The sequence below is a fragment of the Melanerpes formicivorus genome, unplaced genomic scaffold (genome assembly GCF_026170545.1).
Source record: "Melanerpes formicivorus ecotype bairdi unplaced genomic scaffold, bMelFor1.0.p_v2 SCAF_12, whole genome shotgun sequence".
Classification (NCBI taxonomy): domain Eukaryota; kingdom Metazoa; phylum Chordata; class Aves; order Piciformes; family Picidae; genus Melanerpes; species Melanerpes formicivorus.
In genome coordinates this window covers 3,913,021-3,936,148 of record NW_027142364.1, presented here as the reverse complement: position 1 = coordinate 3,936,148, position 23,128 = coordinate 3,913,021, and the positions used below count along the sequence as shown (strand labels likewise).

The window sequence follows — 23,128 nt, the reverse complement described above, 5'->3', positions numbered from 1 at the left end:
TAAATGTAGGTTGGGTGAGTGCTCTTCCCTAGAATAGAATAGAATAGAATAGAATAGAACAGAATTAACCAGGTTGGAAAAGACCTGTGAGATCATTGAGTCCAATCTATCATCCAACACCATTTAATCAATTAACCATGGCACCAAGTGCCTCACCCAGTCTCTTCCTAAGCACCTCCAGTGATGGTGACTCCACCACCTCCCTGGATAGCCCATTCCAACAGCCAATCACTCTTTTTGTGAAGAACTTCTTCTTAACATCCAGCCTAAACCTCCCCTGGCACAGTTTGAGACTGTGTCTTCCTATTCTGGTGCTGGTTGCCTGGGGGAAGAGACCAACCCCCTCCTGGCTACAACCTTCCTTCAGCTAGTTGTAGACAGCAATAAGGTCTCCCCTGAGCCTCCTCTTCTCCAGGCTAAGCAACCCCAGCTCCCTTAGCCTCTCCTCATAGGGCTTGTGCTTGAGTCCTCTTACCAGCTTCGTTGCCCTTCAGTTGCTTTGTTCTGTCAGGATGGTGAATGCCAGTTTAACTGGAGGTGAAGTTTGGCCAAATCAAAGACCTGTATCTTCATTACAGTCTAATAAATATGGATGACCAAGTTCACTCAAGTCAGCTCTTCAACAGCACTTCTCCAAAAAATGGTCTTTAAAGAAAGCTTGAAAAACAGTTGAATAGCTGAATATAGAAAGACAAAACATTTTCTGCACTAGAGTTAGACAGGTGGAGGAAATTGCCCTGCTCTCAGTGGTGTACTGAGTATTTAGTACCAGTGGGGTTATGGCTTTTCTCACTAACAGGTAAAATTGTGCTTAATTGTCATTCACTTCTGACAGTAGCCTCTGCAGCAAGCACCACAGAGATGCTCCTGGGTCCAGTTCAATGTTGTCTGCAGTACCGTCTGCAGGACCAGGCTAAGCCAATGCAGGATGCCCCAAGCACAGAGGTATCACAGAGCTGTTGTGGTTGGAAGAGACCTGTGAGATTGTCAAGTACAATCACTAACCTAACACCACCAAACCCATCCCCAAACCACATTCCTCAGCACCGTATCTACACATCTCTTAAATACCTCCACAGATGGTGACACCACCACTTCCTGGGCAGCCTGTACCAGGGCTTAACAACCCTTTTGGTAAAAAAGGTTTCCAAATATCCAACTTAAACCTCCCCTGGAACAACTTGAGGCAATTTCCTCTTGTCTTATCACTTGTTACTTAGGAGATCAGATCAACCCCCACCTCACTACAACTTCCTTTCAGGGAGTTGTTGGGAGCCATGGTGGTGAACACAGTTAAGACTGTGAGTGGACTTCACATACACAACAGAGAAACAAACAAACAAACAATTATGTAGAAGGTCTCTAAATTGTCTAAACAAATATGAACTCAAGTCTGACTGTACAAAGCAGCACGCTTTTCTGTATGTACCACATGTCATGCTCTGGTGGCTGACAAGTCAAAGCAGACATCCTTTTTATCACCTTCAGTTCCTAAAACCAGTTCTTCTGTTTAGACACCTGAGAATATAATAGAAACATGATGAGCTTTTTTGCCTGACTCCCTCAGTAAAATTATCATCACAAGCAACAAACTGTTGCTGAAGCCACTTGTGCCATTGGATCCTACTGATCAAGCCAGACAGCTCAGATTAACTCCTGGAGGCAAATATTTTCTCAATTTCAGAATTCCAATCTCCCTCCACCTCTTTCGAATAACAAAAATGACAGCCACAACTGTCCTGTAAGTAACACACTGGAAAGTATAAGATGACCTCAGCTGCTTGTGGCACTCCCTTGCAACCACCAGTGTATTTAATCATTCCTAAAAGCCTATTTTGTGTGGTGATAAGAAAATGAAGAATCAGAGGCAGGTTTCAATCTCTTTAGAAAGCATGCCCCCATTGAAAGGTTTCATTTCTTCTGAGTCACCTGACAGATTTCAGAAACTGCTTTATTATTTTATCCAAACTCAGCTTCACTCACCGCATTGTTCAGATGCTCAGAGAAACCTCAAGAGTTGTGTGGGCAGCCTTGCCTTCGAAACAAAGCAAACCAGAGTCCTCCCCAGATCACCTCCTGCAAGGTGGGCTGCACTTGAAAAACCCTAATGAAAGGCAATTATTTGCTCTGTGTTGTGACACAAAACTGGCACTGGGAGGAAGAGAAAATGCCCAGTGCAAGCAGTTCTAGTAATAAACACCAATGTGTACCATACAATTATGCTGTGTTTTGGCATGCAACCAGTACAAGTGCCTTTGACTTGCTATTAAAGAAGGAAAAGCAATTTTTTGCTCATTAGAGCTTTAACGAATTAACAGTGCACTGAATGCCTTTCAGTAGAGACACAAACTCTGAGTCTGAAACCAGAAAAAAAAGAAGAAAATAAGAGCTTGGAAAGCTCAACAGAGTTCCCCTGGGCACCCACCCCTTGGTGCAGTCGTGAGCAAGCTTCCCACTGCCTTGCTGGGGGATTTTTATATGCCCAGCATATCCCACCTGCATCTTTTCTCTTCTTTAGGAAAGTATCTGGGGCCTCTCCCAGTTTTCTGCCAGGAAAGAGGTGGCAGAAGTTGATGAAGCATCATTTCCTCCACATTCTCAGAAAATTCAAAGGTAGAACATTTTTGCCTTACTGGCAAACAATTTAAAGCTAAAGCAGCTTTAAAGCTCAGCTCTCATTTCCTATGGTCAGCAATTATGAAGAGCTGGCTCCTTGTCAATTCGACCCCCAGAGCTGCTCAACTGGGAAATTAAACTCTGGCTGCCAAGTGCCACAACCTTTAGCCCAAGCCTCAGCTCAACCTAGCCCACTCCCCTAACTGCAGATTAAAACTATGCAAAGCTGGGGATGATTTTAAGACACCTTAAAGCTAAGTTCAGACTGAATAAGCTTTGCTAGACAAAAGTGTAAGGAACAGAAAAACAAAACTGGGCCAGCAACTCCTGGAATCTGCTGTGATTTACATCCTGATCTGTAAACAGAGAAAGATTGATTTCCTGAAAGAACTGTCTTGTGCCATTGAAGTGTTCCAGTAGCTGAAGCACACATAAAGGAACCCACTGGTTGTGCAACAGGAGTGGGAGTCTTGCACATTTTTTAAAACACACTTTCTAGGGAGCTAAATTGTTATCTGCTTAGCTCCTGCAAACCCAGGTCTTCATACAGCTCTCAGCAGAGAATGAGTTACCATGTGTTCTCCTAGAGGAGGGCAGGGATGGCTATAGCATGGGTTTGTAGTGCTTTGATACCACGTTGACTAGGTTAAATGGTGGAAAAGCAACGGGCTTTGGGACATGGAGGGTTGCAGACATCAGTCTACAGAGCAGACAGCTTTAGTGTGATAACCTGTAGTTTCTCTCTAGGTCAAGTGTTAGCTTGGCAGTTAACAGCTGAACTCAGCAGTCATAGAAACCTCTCTCAGTCTCCACAATTCTGTGATTCTATAGCTTTACCCAAAAGCATGTCAGTGGCTAGACATGCAGCATGGGAAAGAAATGCTGAAAGGATTTAGCTTATTTTACAAGTTAATGAGGATGATTATCTTCTGTCCCTTGAATTTGTTTCTACAACTTAAGCAAAGTGCAAGAACAGATCTAGGATGGCACTTGGCAATAGATTAATAAGGAACTCAAACTTTGAGAGTTAACAGATGGCACTAAGACTTTGTTTTCTCCTATTAATGTTTTATTTCATAGGGAATTGTCTAGGTTCATTCACTTTAGAAACAAACAACACTAGACAGGTGTTATGATGCCCCAGTTTATACTGGTCCACAGGTAATTCCAGAAGAATCAGTGCTGGGTACTAAAGAGCTGCACTGGGTGAGTGAGGGAAGTGAAATGTGGCCACTTACTTCAGCACACACACAGCTCTGTGCCTGAATAAACTGAAGCAGATTACTTCATGCTCAGTCAGCACAAAGTGCCCAGGTGAGGTTTTTCTTCTGTTAATGAAATCAATATGGGAGAACATCATATTCTGCACCTTTGAAAGAGCTTCCAAGGAAGCAGTTCAAGATCCTTGATCTCTAATATAACATTTCCCAGAAACAGGAAGCAAGCATCACATTTGTGCTGCTTGAGTAAGGAGTCCAGGGAGACTCTGCACTTGACCTCATGCCACTCACTGTCCCAGTTTTGAACCATGAGCTGCCCAGGGCAAAAGGACAGAAAAGATATTTTACCCCTTTTCCAAGGAGTAAAAGAAAAATGCTCCACACTGGATTGGAAGTTCAAATAGGAATTCTATTTACAAATCTATACAAAAGGCATTCAGGTAAAAGCAACATATTTGGGCATACCAGGCCAAAACCTTCCAGAGCCTTCCAGAAACCCCAACATAAGACCCTCAAGGTACTTTCTATTTCCCTTATTGCTGATTATTTTGTTTTTCATACCATAATTTCTTGGCTACAAAGATTCCATCACCTACCTTAAAGGAATATGAAGCCATGTCCAGTTCTCCCCAACAGCGTCTACAGCATTTTAAGCACTGAAGTTATGCTTAATAAAGCTGAATGTGGAGGTTATAAATGAAGGCTATTTTGAAAATCAGGTAACAGCAAAATGGGTCCACTTATCCATTCACCACTGACATGAGGAGGCCAGCACAGTACAGAGGCTTTATTGCCAGCACCACAAATATTGTCCAACAAATACATCAGTTAGGTTTCTGAATCTTTAGCACTCACATGAATTGTCCTGCATTTATTTATGTTACTTTTGATAATTCATTAATTCACAGCAACACTCAAAACCAGACTGACAAGGAACAAAGACACAGCTGCAAAGCAAGGACTGTAACCTTTTCATATTTTCAAGAGTCAAATTTAAGGTTTAATATATCTAATTCCTCAGTTTTGATGTGCTTGGAAAGAAAGGAAGGACAGAGAGAGGATGGCACAGATGAAGTGTATTGTAAATCACACAGAGCTGCAGCAGATGAAATAAAAGATCAAGCTGTGAATGAGTTGTTCTGTTTCAAGTGCTCCGGGGAAATGCCCACTTGCGATCTCCAGTCAAGACAGACAAGGAAAGAAGGATCAGCTGCACTTCATTCACTTTGTCTGCACTTCATTCACTTTGTTTGCACAGTGTCAGAAAGGACACTGCTTCCTGTGGGGCAGCTGATATACAGCAGTTCGACATCCATGCATCAAAACCTGAGACAGGAATGGGAATGGCTGAACAAACCAATTAAAAGTTGTGTACTTGACTGAAATCCTTGAGGGAGGGTCTTGGAATAGGCATAGTGAATGAGGAAGTTAATCTTGGTCTTCTCATCTTCAGACAAGCTCTAGCACCAGTCAGTTCAGAAGCAAGCACGGGTGGGCCAAACTGTACCTTTTCAAAGGTTAGTGGAGTTAGGAAAAGTGATGAACTACAGACAGAGTGCAAATCACTCCAGTAATATTATTATGCTCTCTATTCTCCTTTGGGGGAGAACACAACCTATCAGAGCCCTTAATTTTGACTCAGCCTTCATCAAAGTCCCCCTGAAATCTCATCATTGGATGTAACTCAATGCAGCTGTAAGCAGCAGCACAGCAAATGTCCGAAACCATTTCTACTATGTCACCAATTCAGCAACATTAAAACGAGGCCATTTTCCTACCTGCTTGTATTCAGATTCTCTTCCAACCAGTACCTGCAGAACATAACCAACAGGATCTCCCTTCATGGGTGGGACCATTTCCCAGGTAATTTCACAGGCGTTTCCTCTCAGCTGTGTCACTCGAGGGGCTACAATGAAATGAAATGTGTCGACATTTAATGCACAGACAGCACTAAAATCTTACTCATTTTCTGTGCAATGTAATAAACATGATACCAGTTCAAAAGGAGAACATCACAGTGGTGAGTAGCACATCATCTATACTGCATTTATGCAGAAAAAAATTGCCATCAGCACTGGCTGAAAGACGTAAAACTTTTAAGTCATCACAAACTCTCCTTTATTTCAGGACAATCTTAGAATCATAGAATCAACCAGGTTGGAAAAGACCTCAGAGATTATCAAGTCCAACCTATTACCTAACACCTCATGACAACTAATCCATGGCTTCAAATGCCACATCCAATCCTTTTTTGAAGGCCTCCAGGGACAGTGACTCCACTACCTCCTTGGGCAGCACATTCCAATGGCAAATTACTCTTTCTGGGAAGAACTTTCTCCTTGCCTCCAGCCTAAACCTCCCCTGGCACAGTTTGAGACTGTGTCCTCTTGTTCTGATGCTGCTTGCCTGGGAGAAGAGACCAGCCTCCACCTGGCTACAACCTCTTTGCTGGTAGTTGTAGAGGACAATAAGGTTTCCCCTGATCCTCCTCTTCTCCAGGCTAAACAACCCCAGCTCCCTCAGCCTCTCCTCATAGGGCTTGTGCTCAAGACCTCTCCCCAGCCTCATTGCCCTTCTCTGGACACCTTCAAGTTCAATCTTGCCTGATTAAGTAGTTCAGAATCTCTGTGGTTTTAAACAATTACAAACACTATTCACAAAACACTGGGTACCATTTAGAGCTGATGAACAAGTTTACTGTAGGACCCAGAATCACTTCTGCAGGAGGACAGAAAGCTGTTAGAGCCTCTCTCTCCTGTCAGCAGTGTAAGCTGCCAGAAAGGGGGAGTGGATGTGACAGAAAACTTTGAACTTTAAAAATTCAATTGCAATGCTGTTCACTGATCTTTTCAAAGCAGAAGCCAATGCAAAGCTACACTGGCACAAATAAAAGCAGCAATTCTGTGGGAGTTCTGAGCAAATGTCCTGGTTAGCAAAGATGCCTTCATATTCCTCCCATGTTACATGCCATTGAAAGAGAGCAATAATAGCAAACATTCCATTCAGGAAAAATAGGAGAAGGAGTATGAGATGGGAAAGTAAAAAACAATCTGTGTTAGAGATGAATACCAGCCCAGGATGCAAAGCACAAGCATCATTTTAAAGACTTGGACTTGTACCTAATTCTGAGCCTGACATTCAGATGATCAGACCTGCTACTTCTAGCCAGGCTTACACCAGTGCTTTCACAGAACTCCAGAGAAACTCAAGTTGACAGCTGTTTCTGCTGTCCCTCTCACCAGCTGAAAGCCAAAAGATGGTGTATGATGCCCAGCAGCAAGCTTGCAGGTGAGCAGAGCACTAACAGCAGCAGCATGTTTATATATACAACCAAGCACCTGTCATGGGAAGGCACTGAAACAACCAGATTCCACCAACCTCTTGGATCAGGCAGGGCAAGCAAGCAAGCACACAAGGAAAGAAATGACACTGGGAGAAGCCAAAGGAGTGAAAGCGAACACTTTAGCAAGTGGTTAACATGTGCACATGCAAGGACATGAGCTTGTTAACAGCAATCGAGGTGCCCAGGCCTATGAAAACCGACAACAGGAGAGTCTATCGCAGAAACAAGTGCTGCTGCTGCTGCATACATCACATGAATTTTAGCCTAATTTGTTACCACCCAAGAGAACACATGAATCATACGTGCAGCAAATGTAATCAATACCCATTTGCTTCTCTCTGCACATCTGCCAGTGTTGAGAGACTGATAATAGAGACTTTCATCTCAGCTGACAATAACAGTCTCAATTATTTTCCTTCCTCCTTCCATCCCCCACCCTGATAAATGTAGATTTTGGTCTGACACAGAACACTGCCACTAACAATACTGCTGCTTTAGGACTGGCATCACTAAAGGAGTGCTTAGGATACTTTATAAGAGAACAAGCATGTGCCTCTGATACATGAAAAACTGCCCTAGGTTTATCATCCATGTTCCTTTGTCTTGCTCCAAATGCAGAAGAAAATCACCATCGTCATTCTGCCTCAACAGATCTTTTTTCCCTGTAATATTACATTTCTACAGCTGGTTCTGTTGTGCCCTTCTCTCTATTACAGCCAGTGTTTTGTCATGTACCTGTGGTCCCAGCCCACACACAACCTGGTATTTGCACCCTGTCTGAACTGTTTGATATTCAGATGAGGCTGGAGTCACGTTTATCAGGAACTAAATGGGCAGGCAGGGAGTTCAAAACAGAAACCCAGGTGGTATCTGAACTTACTAAAATGAATTTCCATCCAATGAACATTCATCTCCATCAAATGAACACATGACTACAATGCATTCCAGCATCCCTGTGCTGGTTTTATCCACTTAGTGCAGCTAAAGAGAGAACAGCAACAGAGACTGGGCATGAGTCTGACAAACTTGTAGCTGCTGATTCTCACAGTAAATGGTACTGCTTGACAAAGGAGTTTTACACACCTAGGGGAAAAAAAGGTGCACCTAATTTCAGCTCAGTTTATCTGAGAGCCAATACAGCAAACCCACTACCTTTGTAATAGTTCTGCTTGGATGGAAGGAACAAAATTACTTTGGTCAAAATGTACACAGAGTAAGACATTTCATTCTCAAACTTCATTTAATTAGGCCTTTTGTTCTTCTAGTGGAACACTGAGTTCTAAATCTGCTGCTTTGTGTATGTGACACATGATGATTGATTTATAGACTGCAGGAAAAATAAACTGAACATCAGATTATGCTGAACATCACCTACACAACTGAAAACAACATTACTCATGCTGCAGTTGGTATGTACACATATTTACTACAGCTGTTCCACCCCCTATGGAAGTGCTGTGGTAATCCAGAGTAATCCCCTGGTAAACAGCATTGTTAGCAGCAGCATCTTAACTGTTTATGTGTAACAACAACGGTTGGTATAACACTTTTATTGTTTCTATGAAGTTTTGGGTGACAATTCAGCTTCCCACTATAGTCTAACTTTGTAAGACTCATAGGGCACAAGGGACCTTAGAGATCGTCTACTCCAACCGTGGGCAGGGCGGAGATACCTCTCAACCAGACTCAGCTGTGCAAGGCCTCATCCAATCTTGCACTGAACACACCCAGGGATGATGCATCCACAACCTCCCTGGGTAGCCTGCTCCAGAGTCCCACCACCCTCACGCTGAAGAATTTCTTGCTAAGATCCTCTCTGGAAATACTCTCCCTCAGCTTAAAACCATTCTTCTTGTCCTGTTGCTACACACTCTTATGAAAAGTCCCTCTCCAGACTTCCTGTAGGATCCCTTCAGGTATTGGAAGGCAGCTCTAAGGTCCCACTGGAGCCCTCTCTTCTCTAGGCTGAACCACCCCAGCTCCCTCACCCTATCCTTGCAGCAGGGCTGTTCCAGCAGTGAAGGGGCAGAATCGTCTCTTTCACCTGCTGGCCACACTCCTGTTGATGAAGCCTAGGATATGATTTGCCTTCTGGGCTGCATGAGTGCACTACCAGCTCCTGTTGAGCATCTCATCAATCAGTACACTCAGGTGTCTTTCTTCAGAGCTACTCTCAACCCATTCTGCACCCAGCCTGGATTTGTGTCTGGGATTGGCCCAGCCCAGGTGTAGGACCTTGCACTTTGATTTTTTTCAGCCTCATGCAGTTGTTGTCACTGGCCCTCTTCTCAAGCCTGTCAAGATCCTCCCGGATGCCATCCTTTCCCTCAAGTGAGTCCAGGTGTTGCAGCTTGCTGTCCTTGGCAAACCTGCTGAGGGTGCACTCAAAGCCACTGTCTACATCACCGACAAAGACATTAAACAGCAGTGCACCCAGGACAGATCCCTGAGGAACTCCACTTGTCCCTGGCACCACAAACTGATCACTCACATGTGTTACCATGCACTTACATTAACCCTTACTAACACACTACATACTTACCAGTTAATTAGCTACATGTTACTTACACATATAGAATCATAGAATCAATCAGGTTGGAAAAGACCTCATATGTACCAAAAAAAAATCCATTGCATACCTTTGATAGCAGGTGGCACTGACTTAGTTGTGCAGAAGGTACAGATTTCTGAGAAAGGTCCCTCCCCAGCATCATTGACTGCCTGTATTCTGAAGGAGTAACAAGTGGATTCTGTCAGCCTCTGTATCTTGTATGTATGACTCGGTCCCCTATAAATTGGGATAAACCTGGGAACGACACAGAGGAGAAGATGTGGTTACACTGGAGCAGCCCTGCCACTGCTGGTTCTGACACACCAGCACGAGGTACCCGTGTCCTGAAAACTGGCACAGTGTGCTCTGCAGAGCTGTGAAAGGGAAGGACAACAACATCACGTTAGTAACACACCACCAATGATTAGCAGGTTAGGGGAAGCAAAGGTTCACTGCCCCTTCTGCAACTCTACTTACCTTGCAAAACGCTTATGGGAATGGTCATGAAAACAAACCCATCTGTCAGTGCATTGCCTGCTCTTTAGTAATCAAAATGGATTCAGCCTGTGCTCTGCTACAATACACCATGCCTGCTACTGGCTTAATGTTTAAAACTAGATTAGAACTTTGAATCTTTTATTGCTAGATTTGGACTTGATTTGCACATGATTTGCACATCAAGACTCAAAGATCACATCTTGCACTCAGCTGTGCCACCTGAAGCCAGAGTAACTCTATTTAAGCCAGAGCATATGGATTGGGCAACAGATATGTACTACATTACACACTTCTCAGTTTTGAAGAGTTCACAGATTGAAGAGAGCCAAACAGCACAGGCAGAAACAGATCTTGAGGGAACACATGTTGGTCTATGGGTGGAATGGCACATGGGAAGCATCTCAGAAACACAGGTTAGAAGGGACCTCTGAAGATCATGGAGTACAACCCTCCCACTAGAACAGGATCACCTGAAGCAGATAGGAACACATCCAGGTGGGCCTTGAAAGTCTCCAGAGATGGAGATTCCACCACCTCTCTAGGCAGCCTGTTCCAGTGCTCTGTCACCCTCAAAGTAAAGAAGTTCCTTCACAGGATTAGATGGAGCCCATTACCTCTTGTCCTGTCACTGGGGACCACTGAGAAGAGTTCTTTCCCCATTTTCCTGACACTCACCCCTTAGATATTTTTAAGTATTAATAAGATGCCCCCCTCAGCCTCCTCTTCTCCAAGCTGAACAGACACTTGTGCTGACAGCTCTGCTTGAGAGCAGGCTGAGAAGAAAAAAGACACAACCCTAAGGAAGTGACTTCCAAAACATGTCCACTGACAAGACCAAACATCAGCGTTTGCTGGACAAATTTATCCAACAATGTAATGCAGAACAAAATCAATGGCACTTATTCATTACAAAGAAATAAAAAAGTACAGTTGCTAGAGAGAATCTGACCTCTATTTCCACTTGCTCTGCTCAGATAAATGCCTTTCAGCAGCAGTTGTACGGTAGCCAGCAATTTCTAACTGAGATCCTGACCCCTAGGGTGCTGAGCAGAATGGGGATGAGGGTAAATAAAGAGGAAGCAACCAGCATCCTGAATCAGCCTGCTGGGGAACAAGGTCTCACTTGCAATCATCCTGAGCCTGGAGAACTTGAAGTTCACTGTGTAGGACCACAGGGTTTTTTTGAGGATTTAGCACACTTATTCAAATGTCTGCACCATTTCAGTGGATTTTAAATCACCAGGGAGCCAACAAAGAAATTTGGGGTTGACCTCCCTGTCTAGGTGCAAGCTTTATCCTTTGGCTCTGCATGAGATACAAGCAGCATAAGCAATTTGAGCATTTCAAAGAAACTGTGTCTGTCATTAGCTCTCAGGGACAGAAATCAATTTATATTACATTATGATTGAAATCCATGGAAGTACAAACAGAGAGATCAAGAGTCATCTGTAATAAAAAGAAATGTTCAGGGAATTTAAATAGCTGGAAATGTACTCTGAGGACTAATGGAACTTACTACCCACCCCCAAGTTTTAGTGAGCCCCTCACCTTGGTTGGAAATCAAAGACCTATACCCAGCAAGCTTTTAAGAGGAGATTTTAGAGCCAGTTCCTAAAGAATAATCTACTTTTTAATTTTCAACCTTATGCTTACAGAATTTTAAGGGCTGCCTGCTACCCCATACTTTTGAGGCTCATGTGAGCAGCTATGGCACATGTCAAATGCCTGCCACAGACCTGTTCTCATGCAATAATGTTTCTTGGGATTGACTGTGTGATGGACAAAGCACATTTGTTTAGGGCAGCATTAAGACTGAAGCGACAAGACTCACTCTCCACCTCTTATAGCTCAATCAGGCAGCTGGCTCAGAATCCACTGCAGTACTCACAGAAGTGCAGAGACTTGTCTCTGACCCCGATCCAAGGGCAACAGAGAGCAGAAAAAAGAGATGCAATGCCATGTTTTAGACCACTGCCCTCTTTGTAATCATCTGTGGAGCTAGGGAAGAAGGGAGGATAAATACACCTCAACAGCTAGCAGGAAGCACAGCCATGCCCTGGTTTGGCTCATGGTAAACTACTAGACATGCTTATGTGGTGAACAACAATGACTTAGTCCTCAAATTACACTTCTACCTTTGGAATATGGCTAAGGTTCCATGACACTGAAAAAGTGATCTGGCAAATCACTTGATCTCCTCCAGTCATTTTGGAACTGGACAAATACTGCCATTTGGTTTCCACTTCCATCCCTTTTTACTTCTCTATCTAAAAAAACCCCATTTGTAATGAAAACAAAAACCATTATGGAAAAGCTTGCATCTATGTTCAACACACAAGACAAATTTAAGTGGAAGCACACTTAAATTGCTGAGATTCAAGCATCTTTGAAGAAAGAGAGCTTCCAATTTTGGAGAAGAAAGGCTGATGAAGTCAAACAAGTTCAATTGCTCTTAGGTTTTTACTATGACAATAATGCTTTGTAACCGTGTTTGAAGGTGCAGATCACAATGCTGGCAACATAATGAAGATGAAACATTTGAACTTCAAAATGGCAGTGATTTTTGGATAAGAATGTACTACTTTCCTCATGTCTAAAGCAGCTATTTGATATTCCTCCAGAATTATTTCTGTTGTTTTTCAAAAGAGTGCAGTTATTTGCTGTAGATAGCTATAGACTTGGGAGTAATACAGTCTACAACCTTAGAGTAGAATAGAATTAACCAGGTTGGAAGAGACCCCCAAGATCATCAAGTCCAACCTATCATCCAACACCATCTAATCAACTAAACCATGGCACCAAGCAACCCATCCAGTCTCTTCCTAAACACCTCCAGTGATGGTGACTCCACCACCTCCCTGGGCAGCACATTCCAATGGCCAATCTCTTTTCCTATGAAGAATTTCTTCCTAACATCCAGCCTAAACCTCCCCTGGTGCAGCTTGAGACTGTGTCCTCTTGTTCTGGTGCTGCTTGCCTGGGAGAAGAGACCAAACCCACATTGCTACAACCTCCTTTCAGGTAGTTGTAGAGAGCAATAAGATCTGCCCCGAGCCTCCTCTTTTCCAGGCTAAGCAACCCCAGCTCCCTCATACTCCCATAAGCATAAGCACATACTCCCATAAGCAACTCCCAGCACAGCCTCTCCTCATAGGGCTGTGCTCCAAACCCCTCACCAGCTTTGTTGCCCTTCTCAGGGCAACTTTCTTCAGCCCTCCTGGGCTTTCTGCTGAAGGATCACAAGGAACTTAAAGTTGAATCAGTCAGTGGCATTGCCACACTGGTACTGTGAGGTCTACCTATGTTAAAAATGGCCTAGAGTATGGCAATTTGTTCATATTATTGCAAGTTCATTTTTTAAAGATTTAGATTTAAATCTAAATCTAATTTAAAAAGCACATTTAAATGTGAGCTCTGTATACCTTTGCCTTCTTGGCAAGTGGGACATTGCTCACTGTGCTTTATCAAGCTCTACACATTTTCTTATGAGCAAGTCAGTTTTGAGCTTGTTTGTAAGGAGTTAATATCTTATCCATTTATAAGTTGATTTAATCTGCACCTGGAAAATCTCCCATATTGTCTTTCTCCCTCTCACCTTCTTCCAGTCTCTACTCTGTTCTGAACACGGACAATGAGTTTTGCTTCACAGGTGCTGTGGGATGCCATAAGCATGGTCACAAACAGCACATCCAGCAGATAACATTCTAGCCTCTCAGAGTGATAGCTGAACTATAGGGGGGGGGAGGGCTGAAGGGTATATTTTTTTCCTACATCCTACTTCACTTATTTAACAGAGCCTTAAATCATTCATTAACTGCATGTGAGAAGACACAAGTCCCAGTCTCCACAGAGCAGCAACAACTTGCACATCACTGCACCTGGGAGCTGAGAAACTTAGAGAGCAAGTGCATGGTTCTACAGAGCCTCCCCTCCATCCCTCCCCCCTGCATAGCTAGGTTGGAGGTGAGGAATGGGCACACTGTTGGGCATGACTGAAATACTGCATCCTGGCAAGCTGCCACTTCTTCCTTCAATCAAAACGGATATGCTTTTAGCTGCAGTGTTGAAAGAGTTAGTCTAAACTTCAGTGACAATGCACACAAATGCTGAGATGCTGATGTTTAGAGCAAAGGTCCTTTGGAGGTGTGGCTGCTAAGGCTGCTCCACCCTCCCCAGACTGGCTTCTCCCATTCCCATGATGCTCCTTCAGCACAGAAATTCATAGAACTAGAAAATGAACTGTATTTGAGAACTGATAGAGGTTAAAGATCTCACTAAACAGGACAGACTTACACCGAGTAGTTCCAATGTTACATTATACCAATTGTATTGGTAAAACTGTGAGTCAGAATGGGGACACAAGTGGTTTAGACAAATCAAAAGTGCTCCTGGTTTGTATATAGGAACACACTCACAGAGGGTGGAAGTGTCTACACTTCCATTTCATATATCCTCAACACTCTTCCTTTCCAAGACAGACAAAACCAAATCACAAAGCCTGCTCAAGTGCATCTCAACCAAGATGTCTTCATGCTCTAACCTCTACTTGCTTTCACATCAATTCCCAAAGTGTGTAAATAAGCACCAAGAATGCTCAGAGGTTTGCCTAGCTCAATTTAAAAGACAGCAGGCTACATACCTTTAACTGGCACCCTGCCTTTGGAAAAAGACCACCTCTGTAGGCTAATGGCTTTCTCAACACACCTCCACCAGGGTTGTGGGTTTTTTGGAAGTTTGCACAATTAAATCTTACTCAAATTGGATGTGCTGCAGGGTTGCCTCTCCACTAAATTAACAGCAGAAACTGAAAAGAGAGCAACCTTCTCCAGGGATGGAGACATCCTCCCAGAGGCTACTTCCTCATCTCACTTGAGCAATTCTGGTTCCCCAGTTCCCAGACATTCTCATGTCAGTCACGGACTGTTCATTTACCTATGCAGAGTGGAGCACAGAGAACACAATGTCCTGGAACGATCGTTTGGGAGACACCACTGCTGTCAGGTTTGCATCAATACCTTTTTTATTCTTGGTGAAGATCTTCTTGGCAGTGTTTCACATGTGGCAGCTATTTTGTTTCCTCCCATTTATTCACTTCCAGGCAAGCAGAGGAAGTCATTAGTTCTCAGCATGTTTTAATAAGCAAGATCCATTTCAAACTCCTGGGTTCTATGCTTTAGTAACTTCCAACTATTTAACTGTGTCCTTAGAACCATGTAATCAAAAGAAAATACACCATACTGCACTGAGCCAAGGTACAAAGGACAGAAAAGCCCCTGGGATGGTTCTGTTACTGTTTGCCAGAAAGACACAGTCATCTGCCACAGCTTTGCCTGGAGGGAAAGCACCGATACAGCACTGGTCTGACCTGGCAACCTGAGGCTTCACGCACAGACAACTGCACAACTGGAAACTCCAAGTACATGAAATTTCACTAGAATAGAATAGAATAGAATAGAATAGAATAGAATAGAATAGACCAGACCAGACCAGGTTGGAAGAGACCTTCAAGATCATTGCATCCAACCTATCATCTAACACCACCCAACCAACTACACCATGCAACTAAGCACCCTGTCAAGTCACCTCCTGAACACCTCCAATGATGGTGACTCCACCACCTCCACTGACAGCCCGTTCCAATGGGCAATCACTCTCCCTGTGTAAAACTTCTTCCTAACATCCATCCTCAACCTCCCCTGGTGCAGCTTGAGACTGTGTCCTCTTGTTCTGGTGCTGGTTGTGTGGGTGAAGAGACCAACCCCCACCTGCCTACAACCTCCCTTCAGGTAGTTGTAGAGAGCAATAAGGTCTCCCCTGAGTCTCCTCTTCTCCAGGCTAAGCAATCCCAGCTCCCTCAGCCTCTCCTCGTAGGGCTTGTGTTCCAAACCCCTCATCAACTTCGTTGCCCTTCTCTGGACACATTCCAGCAATTCAACATCCTTCCTAAACTGAGGGGCCCAGAACTGGACAGAGTACTTGAGGTGCAGCCTAACCACTAAACAACACCTCTTCTAATATTATCATCACAACGTCCCTGTTATCTGCACAACTACTTTCTTAGCCTACTCCTCCATTTTGTTTAAAGAATGTTATCAAACACTCCCTGATTTACATAACTTTTTTTCCCCACCAGCAGCTCTCTATACTATGAGGTGGCACCAAGGAAAGCAAAGTTTCCAAACAAAAGCATTCAATTAATTTCTGCTGTATTTTAAAATGTTCAGCTCAAAGAGAAAGGCTGGACACCTGCAGCACCCTCATATCCATCAGTGCTCCTAGAACCAGTAACGGGTTGGCCCAATCCTTTCAGCTTTGGGACACCTGTTCCAAGCTACTCTTTGGAATCTCCTTTTGCAGATGGTGCCGAGGTCCCGAGGGAAGACAAGTATCTGGGCAGGGGTCCCCAAAAGTTTTGTGCTCCTTCAACCCTGACTTGGTCTCTCTATTCTGAAGCTGTTTTCTAGAAGATCCTTTTTGGGGAGTTTATTTTCTATGCCTGTTCATACTGCGTTTAGAAACCAACTTCCACAATGCTCTGTCAATACAATTTTGGTTATAGGTGCTGCTACTACTACTAGTACCCACTGAAGGAGGCAACTTTTCCTTCCTGATACTTCAGAAAACAAAATTAAGTGGAGAGAAGGGGAAAAAAAAACAGGAAGAGAAGTGATAGCAGTCAGATGGGAAGAGCCTTGTTTTCTTTGCTTCATTACCTAGCACATCTGCAGGCTAGACAAAGACTATTTTGCAGCCAAGAATCAATTTTTAGCTTGCTTCACTACATCATCTTTCATCTGCTGCTGAATTTGAGCACATCATCTGTACTTACCACAGACAAGTCACTTGTCAGAGGTTTGAAATGATTGGAAGTGGAGGTGCCTTAACCTACAGAAGCTCTCCCTCAGCAAGAAAATTTGCCTTTTTATGTTTTGTTGAAGGAGTTTCTGAGCACGTTCATGAGGAATAGAAGACAGGTCAGCAAAATGTGCCTGAAAGAGGATTCCAGTGCACAGCCACATCAAAGGCCAAGGAACAGTTAGGAAGGACAACACTAAGCACAATTTAATGTGAATTAACAGTGTTTGAAGGAAAGGTCTGGGAGAAATTAGAGTGTCCAATGCTCTGTTGAAAATATACAGTCAGGAAGAACTGGATTGCTAGGCAGCTCCCAACAGCATGGCTTGCAATGGCAATATGTTAATAATTAACAGTAGATGCAAAGAAGAGTGGGCTTAACAAAGCTAAAACCAAAGAACAAAACACAGTTCAGCAGTAGCAAATTGATGCCCTCACAGCCACAAGCATTTCTACCTTCTTGTTGCAGCAACACAAACCATTTTCCTGACAATCTCTATGAATCTTAAAATGAAACTCATTCAGCATGCTGTGCTCACAAGGACTCACTGATGTGCCAGCCTCATCAATCTCTTTTGGTAAAGACCAGTAAGGAAGCCAAGTACAGCCTCTAAATTTACCAACCTCACCAAAATGAAGATGGAACCTAGAGGTGTGCTCTTGGAAAACTGGCCAACACGATCCTGTTGCTCTAAGCTGAGCCCCTTCAGATATCAGAGTCATTACTCTAATTAAGGCATTATGTTTCTTATGAGGCTGTTACAGATGTGCAGAAAATTGCTTTCATTATGATAATCATCTTTGATCTAGGTGCTACTCTTATTCATGATGTGCTGCATGGAATATTCAGTTACACCCATGAACACTGAAGTACCTGCAGAGGTACACAGATCACAATGCAAGAGGACAATTGTTCCACTGGGTTTCTGTGTAGTTAACTACTAATTTTCCCACCAAACCAGGGATTCTTTGAAAACACTTCCAGAATAGCATCTAATTCTGTGTTTCACTAGATTTCCAACATCTAGTGAAACATCTCATCTCAAAGATTTCACATAGTTTTCTCACAGCTCACTTTGTCTCAAAAGATGAGGCACATACACAGTTAACTCAGATCTCCTGTTGGGTTTACTCCTGCTTTCTGGGAACAAAGCTGAAGAATTAACAAGTTAAGCTTTGTACACTTGGAACAGTTCTTCCATTTGCACAGCACTCACTGCAAAGCCCCAAGCACCTGATCAAAATGCTCCTAATATAAATATCATTACTGGTAATAGCAATATTCATCTACACAACACAACAGCATGAAGCAAGAGACTATTTGAATGATTTCTCTGAGTGTTACCTTTCTGTTTAGCCAGGTTTGCAGAGTAAACTGGAGCATGCCATATGTCCTGGCACTGATTATTAATTTCCTTTTCATCATTGTTTTACTCAATATGAAAATGATTTTTCCTGCAGGTTTTTGCAAGGCTATGTTAATCTATCTAATTTTACATTTAAATAGAATTTCACAAGCTGGTAAGCCTGATATATAACAGTAATTGCTGCTAAAATGGGTGTAAATTGTCCTGATCAAATGATGAGTGTAAACAATTTTTGAATTAGACTGCTTGAATCTTGCAGTAACCAGATAATTGCTGGGCTAGACAGCAGGCAAGGGCAGCAACTTTAGCATTTATCTCTCTGTTTCCACTCCACCTTCCTTCAAGCCAATGCAAAGCAAACACTGTAGAGGTTGAGGCTCAAACTCATGACCACTTCACAGAATGCACTGCTTGGAGGGCACGCTCGAAAGTCATCTTGTCCAACTTCCCTACACTAAGCAGGGTCATCTCCAACTAGGTCAGGTTGCTCTGGGCGCCATTGAGTTTGACCTTCAATGTGTTCAGGGGTAGGTTCTCAATGACATCTCTGGGCAACCTGTTAATACACAAGGACTCTGGGCAACCTGCCTAACACACAGAAACTGTACTTGACACTAATCATCATGGTGATTAGATCAAACCATCAGAGATAATATTCCACTTATACAGCCAGGAAGCTGCCCTGGACCCTGTGTCAGGCAATCTCCATTTTGTCTCTGTGCTCTCTTGCTTTTTGCTATACTTATTCAAGGAATATCTAGGTCATGGAAACTATTCTGGAAGGAAGGGAAAAGTTCCTTCTGCTGCTCACAAGTTTGCCATGCTCAAGGAGAAATGGTTTCCAGCATCATCAGGTGAAGATGATAGAAAGGTGAGAGAATCTCTGGAGAAGCTAGGAGCTTCATAAAACTGACTCTTTCTGCAGAAAAAAAATGAGTCCATCTGCATCTCCACACTGGCTTTACTGTTTACTGTTCAAAGAATCTTCTAATTTTCCTTGAAAACCACTTCTGACAAGTGCCTTTTGGCTCCTCTCACCTTATAAAGTACTGGCATAGGTTTTTAGAACACATTTTTCTCTCTTTCTTCCAGACTTTCTATAAACAGTGCAAGAACTTACCACACAACTGACAGCACTACTAGGAGCAACACTGACATCTGGGTTAGCAGGCACTGAAATGGATGGGACTACACATTTTCCTTGGGTACTGGGAAAGACTTTCATGTCTTACCCTGTTCATACTCAGGCTTGAAAGGCTCTGTTCGCATTCTACCAAACAAGGACAAGGAAAGACACCCTGAGCCACTGAAAGGCAATGGAGAGTCTACTAAGGTTACAGCTCAGATGTCCTCTGCTGCCTGGACCATGGTAACAGTCACTCCTGGTGTGGGGAATATGAGGGGTGATGCCTTCTGAAATAAGTATTCAAGTTCAGGTAAAATTCTCCAAGTAGAAGAAATCAATTCAAAGGATTATGCCATTTGCTTACAAATGTCATTCCTTCCTTGGAGTCAGTAGAATTTTCTGGGGCTACATCAACATATGGTTACGGCCCTTGAGATATTCAGGCTTGACAAGGCTCTGAGCAACCTAGTGGAGGATGTCCCTGCTCACTGCAGGGACATTGGACTAGATGACCTTTGGAGTTCCCTTCCAATCCAAACCATTCTATGAGTCATACCCTAGCCAGAATAACAGTGTGTGCACAACGACTGTGCCTAATTAATAGTTGCAGTCATTAGGCAAGTTCTATTTTGTGATTGATTTTTCATTTGTGTTGAAGAATATCATCTCCTTAAATGGCAAGCACATCTCACTTAGGAAAGGCTTTTAAAACCAGTTTAATAACTAATCTCTTGCCTGCTATGAAAGGGAAATACTACTGCTGTTTACCCAGTGACATGCGGCCGTAATTCATTGATTCAGTAAACAACCATAACAAAAGCAATTACAGTTTAGAATGCCAGTAAACACCAGCTCTTACAATTCACTTAGGAAAGCAAGCTTGTCAAGAATTGTCAATGATCTCTTATTGAAATTTAAGAAGAGTATGTTTAGGCTGGTTCTCAGCAAACCTTACCAATGATTTCCCCTTAAAATATAATTATATGTATTTTTATTTGGGTTCTGTAAACAGACACACACGCAAAAAAATCACAGATTCCATCTCAACTCCAACCTACATCCATCTAAAAGCAGCACAGGCAGCAGATAAATGACCCACTAATAATATACTTGCTAACTCCCTCTTTCAGACTGGGTATTGTAAGCATTTAAAGACACTAAGAGGTATAATTAGTTGTAAGAACAACTAAAGACTAATTACCAGTATGGGGGGTGAAAAAACAAATAACCAAAAGCATGACTATAATTAGGTTCATTTGTTTCACTTGGAGAGGAAAAATCCACAGCATTCTGGAAAACAGTGCCATTTGATTGCCATGATTTTCCTGCCATTAATAGAGTTAGGAAATGAAGTAATAACTAACAGTTTATTTTACAAAAGAAAGAAAGACATTTTATAGTCCTCTTTACATTAAAGTAAACTACTCTCAACTAACGTTCCCATGTTCTGTGCTTTCTAGAAACAGATTATTCTTCATTTCCACTCAATGCTACACATAATTGAAAGGACAAGAGATGCTAATTTGATCTCCCTAAATGTCACACACCGCAAAGCAAATGAGAGACAAAGCAGGTCCATTTCTGATGGGCACACCTTTTCAAGCCCTCACATTAATCAGTGTCAGATTTCCAAGTATTTGGTTTCACAGGTCTTGCAATCAATGAAACATTTAGTCTCCAGCAACTGGCCTGTTAGACCTCATTACAGCATGGGGATGTTAAAAACAATTCTTAATGAGCAGGACACATTCAAGAGCACTGCCTGACTCTCACTGCATAAAACTGCAGATGAATCTTTACAAGAAGGTCATCAACAGGACCAGGGCCACGATTGGACTTACTGGAGATTTTTAAAACCTCTTTTTTTGTATTTCTGTTGGTGAAAGCCTCTCAATGGCATTTAAAAGCTAACTCCTGTTTTAAACCTCACTAGTAAGCAACGTTACAATAAGCCAAGCGAGGCTCAGACTCATCAAAGGAGGGAAAATTGTAATGCTGAGTTGAAAGATTTGAACACAAAGCTGTTAAAAGTAATTTCAGCTGTCTCAGGGAATACACCAACAAAATCTTCTGAAAGATTAAGGGTATGACAGAGGTTAATTTTGAATGATCCATATTTCCACCACAGCCTCTTTCCCCTTAGTGTCTTCTCTCAACAGAGGACACCATGAAATCTTTCTACAACCCTTTCAAAACCATAAGAATAACCTCAAAACCATTTGGTGTCTTTTTTTTTCGCCAGAGGCAGGCTTCCCAGAGAGGTGGTTGATGTCCCAAGCCTATCAGTGTTTAAAGGGCATTTGGACAAAGCCTTTAACATGCTTTAGCTTTTGATCAGCCTGTAATTGGTCAGGCATTTGGACTCAAAAATTGTCACAGGTTCCTTCCAACTAATATTACATTGGAAGTCCACAGCTTACCTGCATTATACACACTGTGGAACTACAGAAGCCAGAGATGCTCAAAGAACTGTATTGCACTATTTTTCACAAGTATATCTGAGTAAGCCCTCAGGCATGAGCAGGTTTGTTTTACTGGAATGATCTAAGAGAGGACTCCTACCTCTGTAACTATCTGCTGTTTGTACCCATTCATGTGTGGGCTGTCATTCTCTGCTCATTAGGAGTGACAGCTCTCCGAAATGTACAAAACTTCCCTGCTGTATCCTTTCAGGAACATCTCTAGCTGTGATCGATGTGCACAATGGGGAGCAAAAAGGGACTGTCAGATAGGGAACAAATAAATAGATCTTATTGCCAAGCCCTGCCAGCTCCAACTGTTCTCAAACACAGCCCGGCACAGACAGCACTGTACTCATCTTGTGCTGTGCCCACGCCAGTGTGCACCTCACCAGCTGCAGGGCTCAGGGCTACAGCTCATTTCAGGTATTATCTGAATTAATTGCTGCAAACCCAATCACCAAAGGAAGCCATTTCATGCAAGGACTCTCTGCAAGTAGGAGGAGACAATGCGATGTAGATGAGTGGTTTGTCTGTGTCTTTGAGAGCTCATGTGGACTATAAGCCAAATTAAATGCTAAGAAGATGTAGCAGAGTATCAAGTTCAAATTCCTCCTAATTAACAGCTCTTCAGAGACCATTTGTAGCAGGAAAAGTCTGTGCAAAAACAAAAGGATGATGCGAAAGCCTCGTGCAAAACCAAAGGATGATGCTAAAGCCTTGTGTGACAGGACAGGGTAGAAAGCTCTCCTCCTTTGCTGCCAGGTAACCTAACCTATTTTATTCTTACAAGGAAATGTATTATTTTCTCCAACATAAAGACAGGTTTAAAACAATTTACAGTTCTTCACCACCCTACCTGCTGAGCTACATGAAAGCAAACAAAAGAAGCCTACTGGATGTTTCTTTAGAGCTGGCTTGATCACACGCTGCTGCAGGTGATGGGCTCCTGCCAAGCATCACTGCACTCTGAAGAAACTGTTTTTATCAGTCAGACTTTCAAATGGGCATTTATATTCATTGGACACCTCTCAGTTCTAATACAGGGGAGCATATACCCTCTCTGCATCAATACAGTTGAGATACTGGCAGG

General features: G+C 42.8%; 1 protein-coding gene across 1 annotated transcript in view; it reads right to left on the bottom strand.

Moving 5' to 3' along the window:
• FNDC3B (fibronectin type III domain containing 3B) overlaps positions 1 to 23,128 on the bottom strand; it is a 237,014-nt gene that overhangs the window by 4,856 nt on the left and 209,030 nt on the right. The window contains exons 24-25 of the mRNA XM_068145019.1: positions 9,819 to 9,985; positions 5,615 to 5,742 (exon numbers count right to left, since the gene is read on the bottom strand). Of these exons, the coding sequence (XP_068001120.1) occupies positions 5,615 to 5,742; positions 9,819 to 9,985 (295 nt within the window). The remainder of the gene's footprint in view (positions 1 to 5,614; positions 5,743 to 9,818; positions 9,986 to 23,128) is intronic.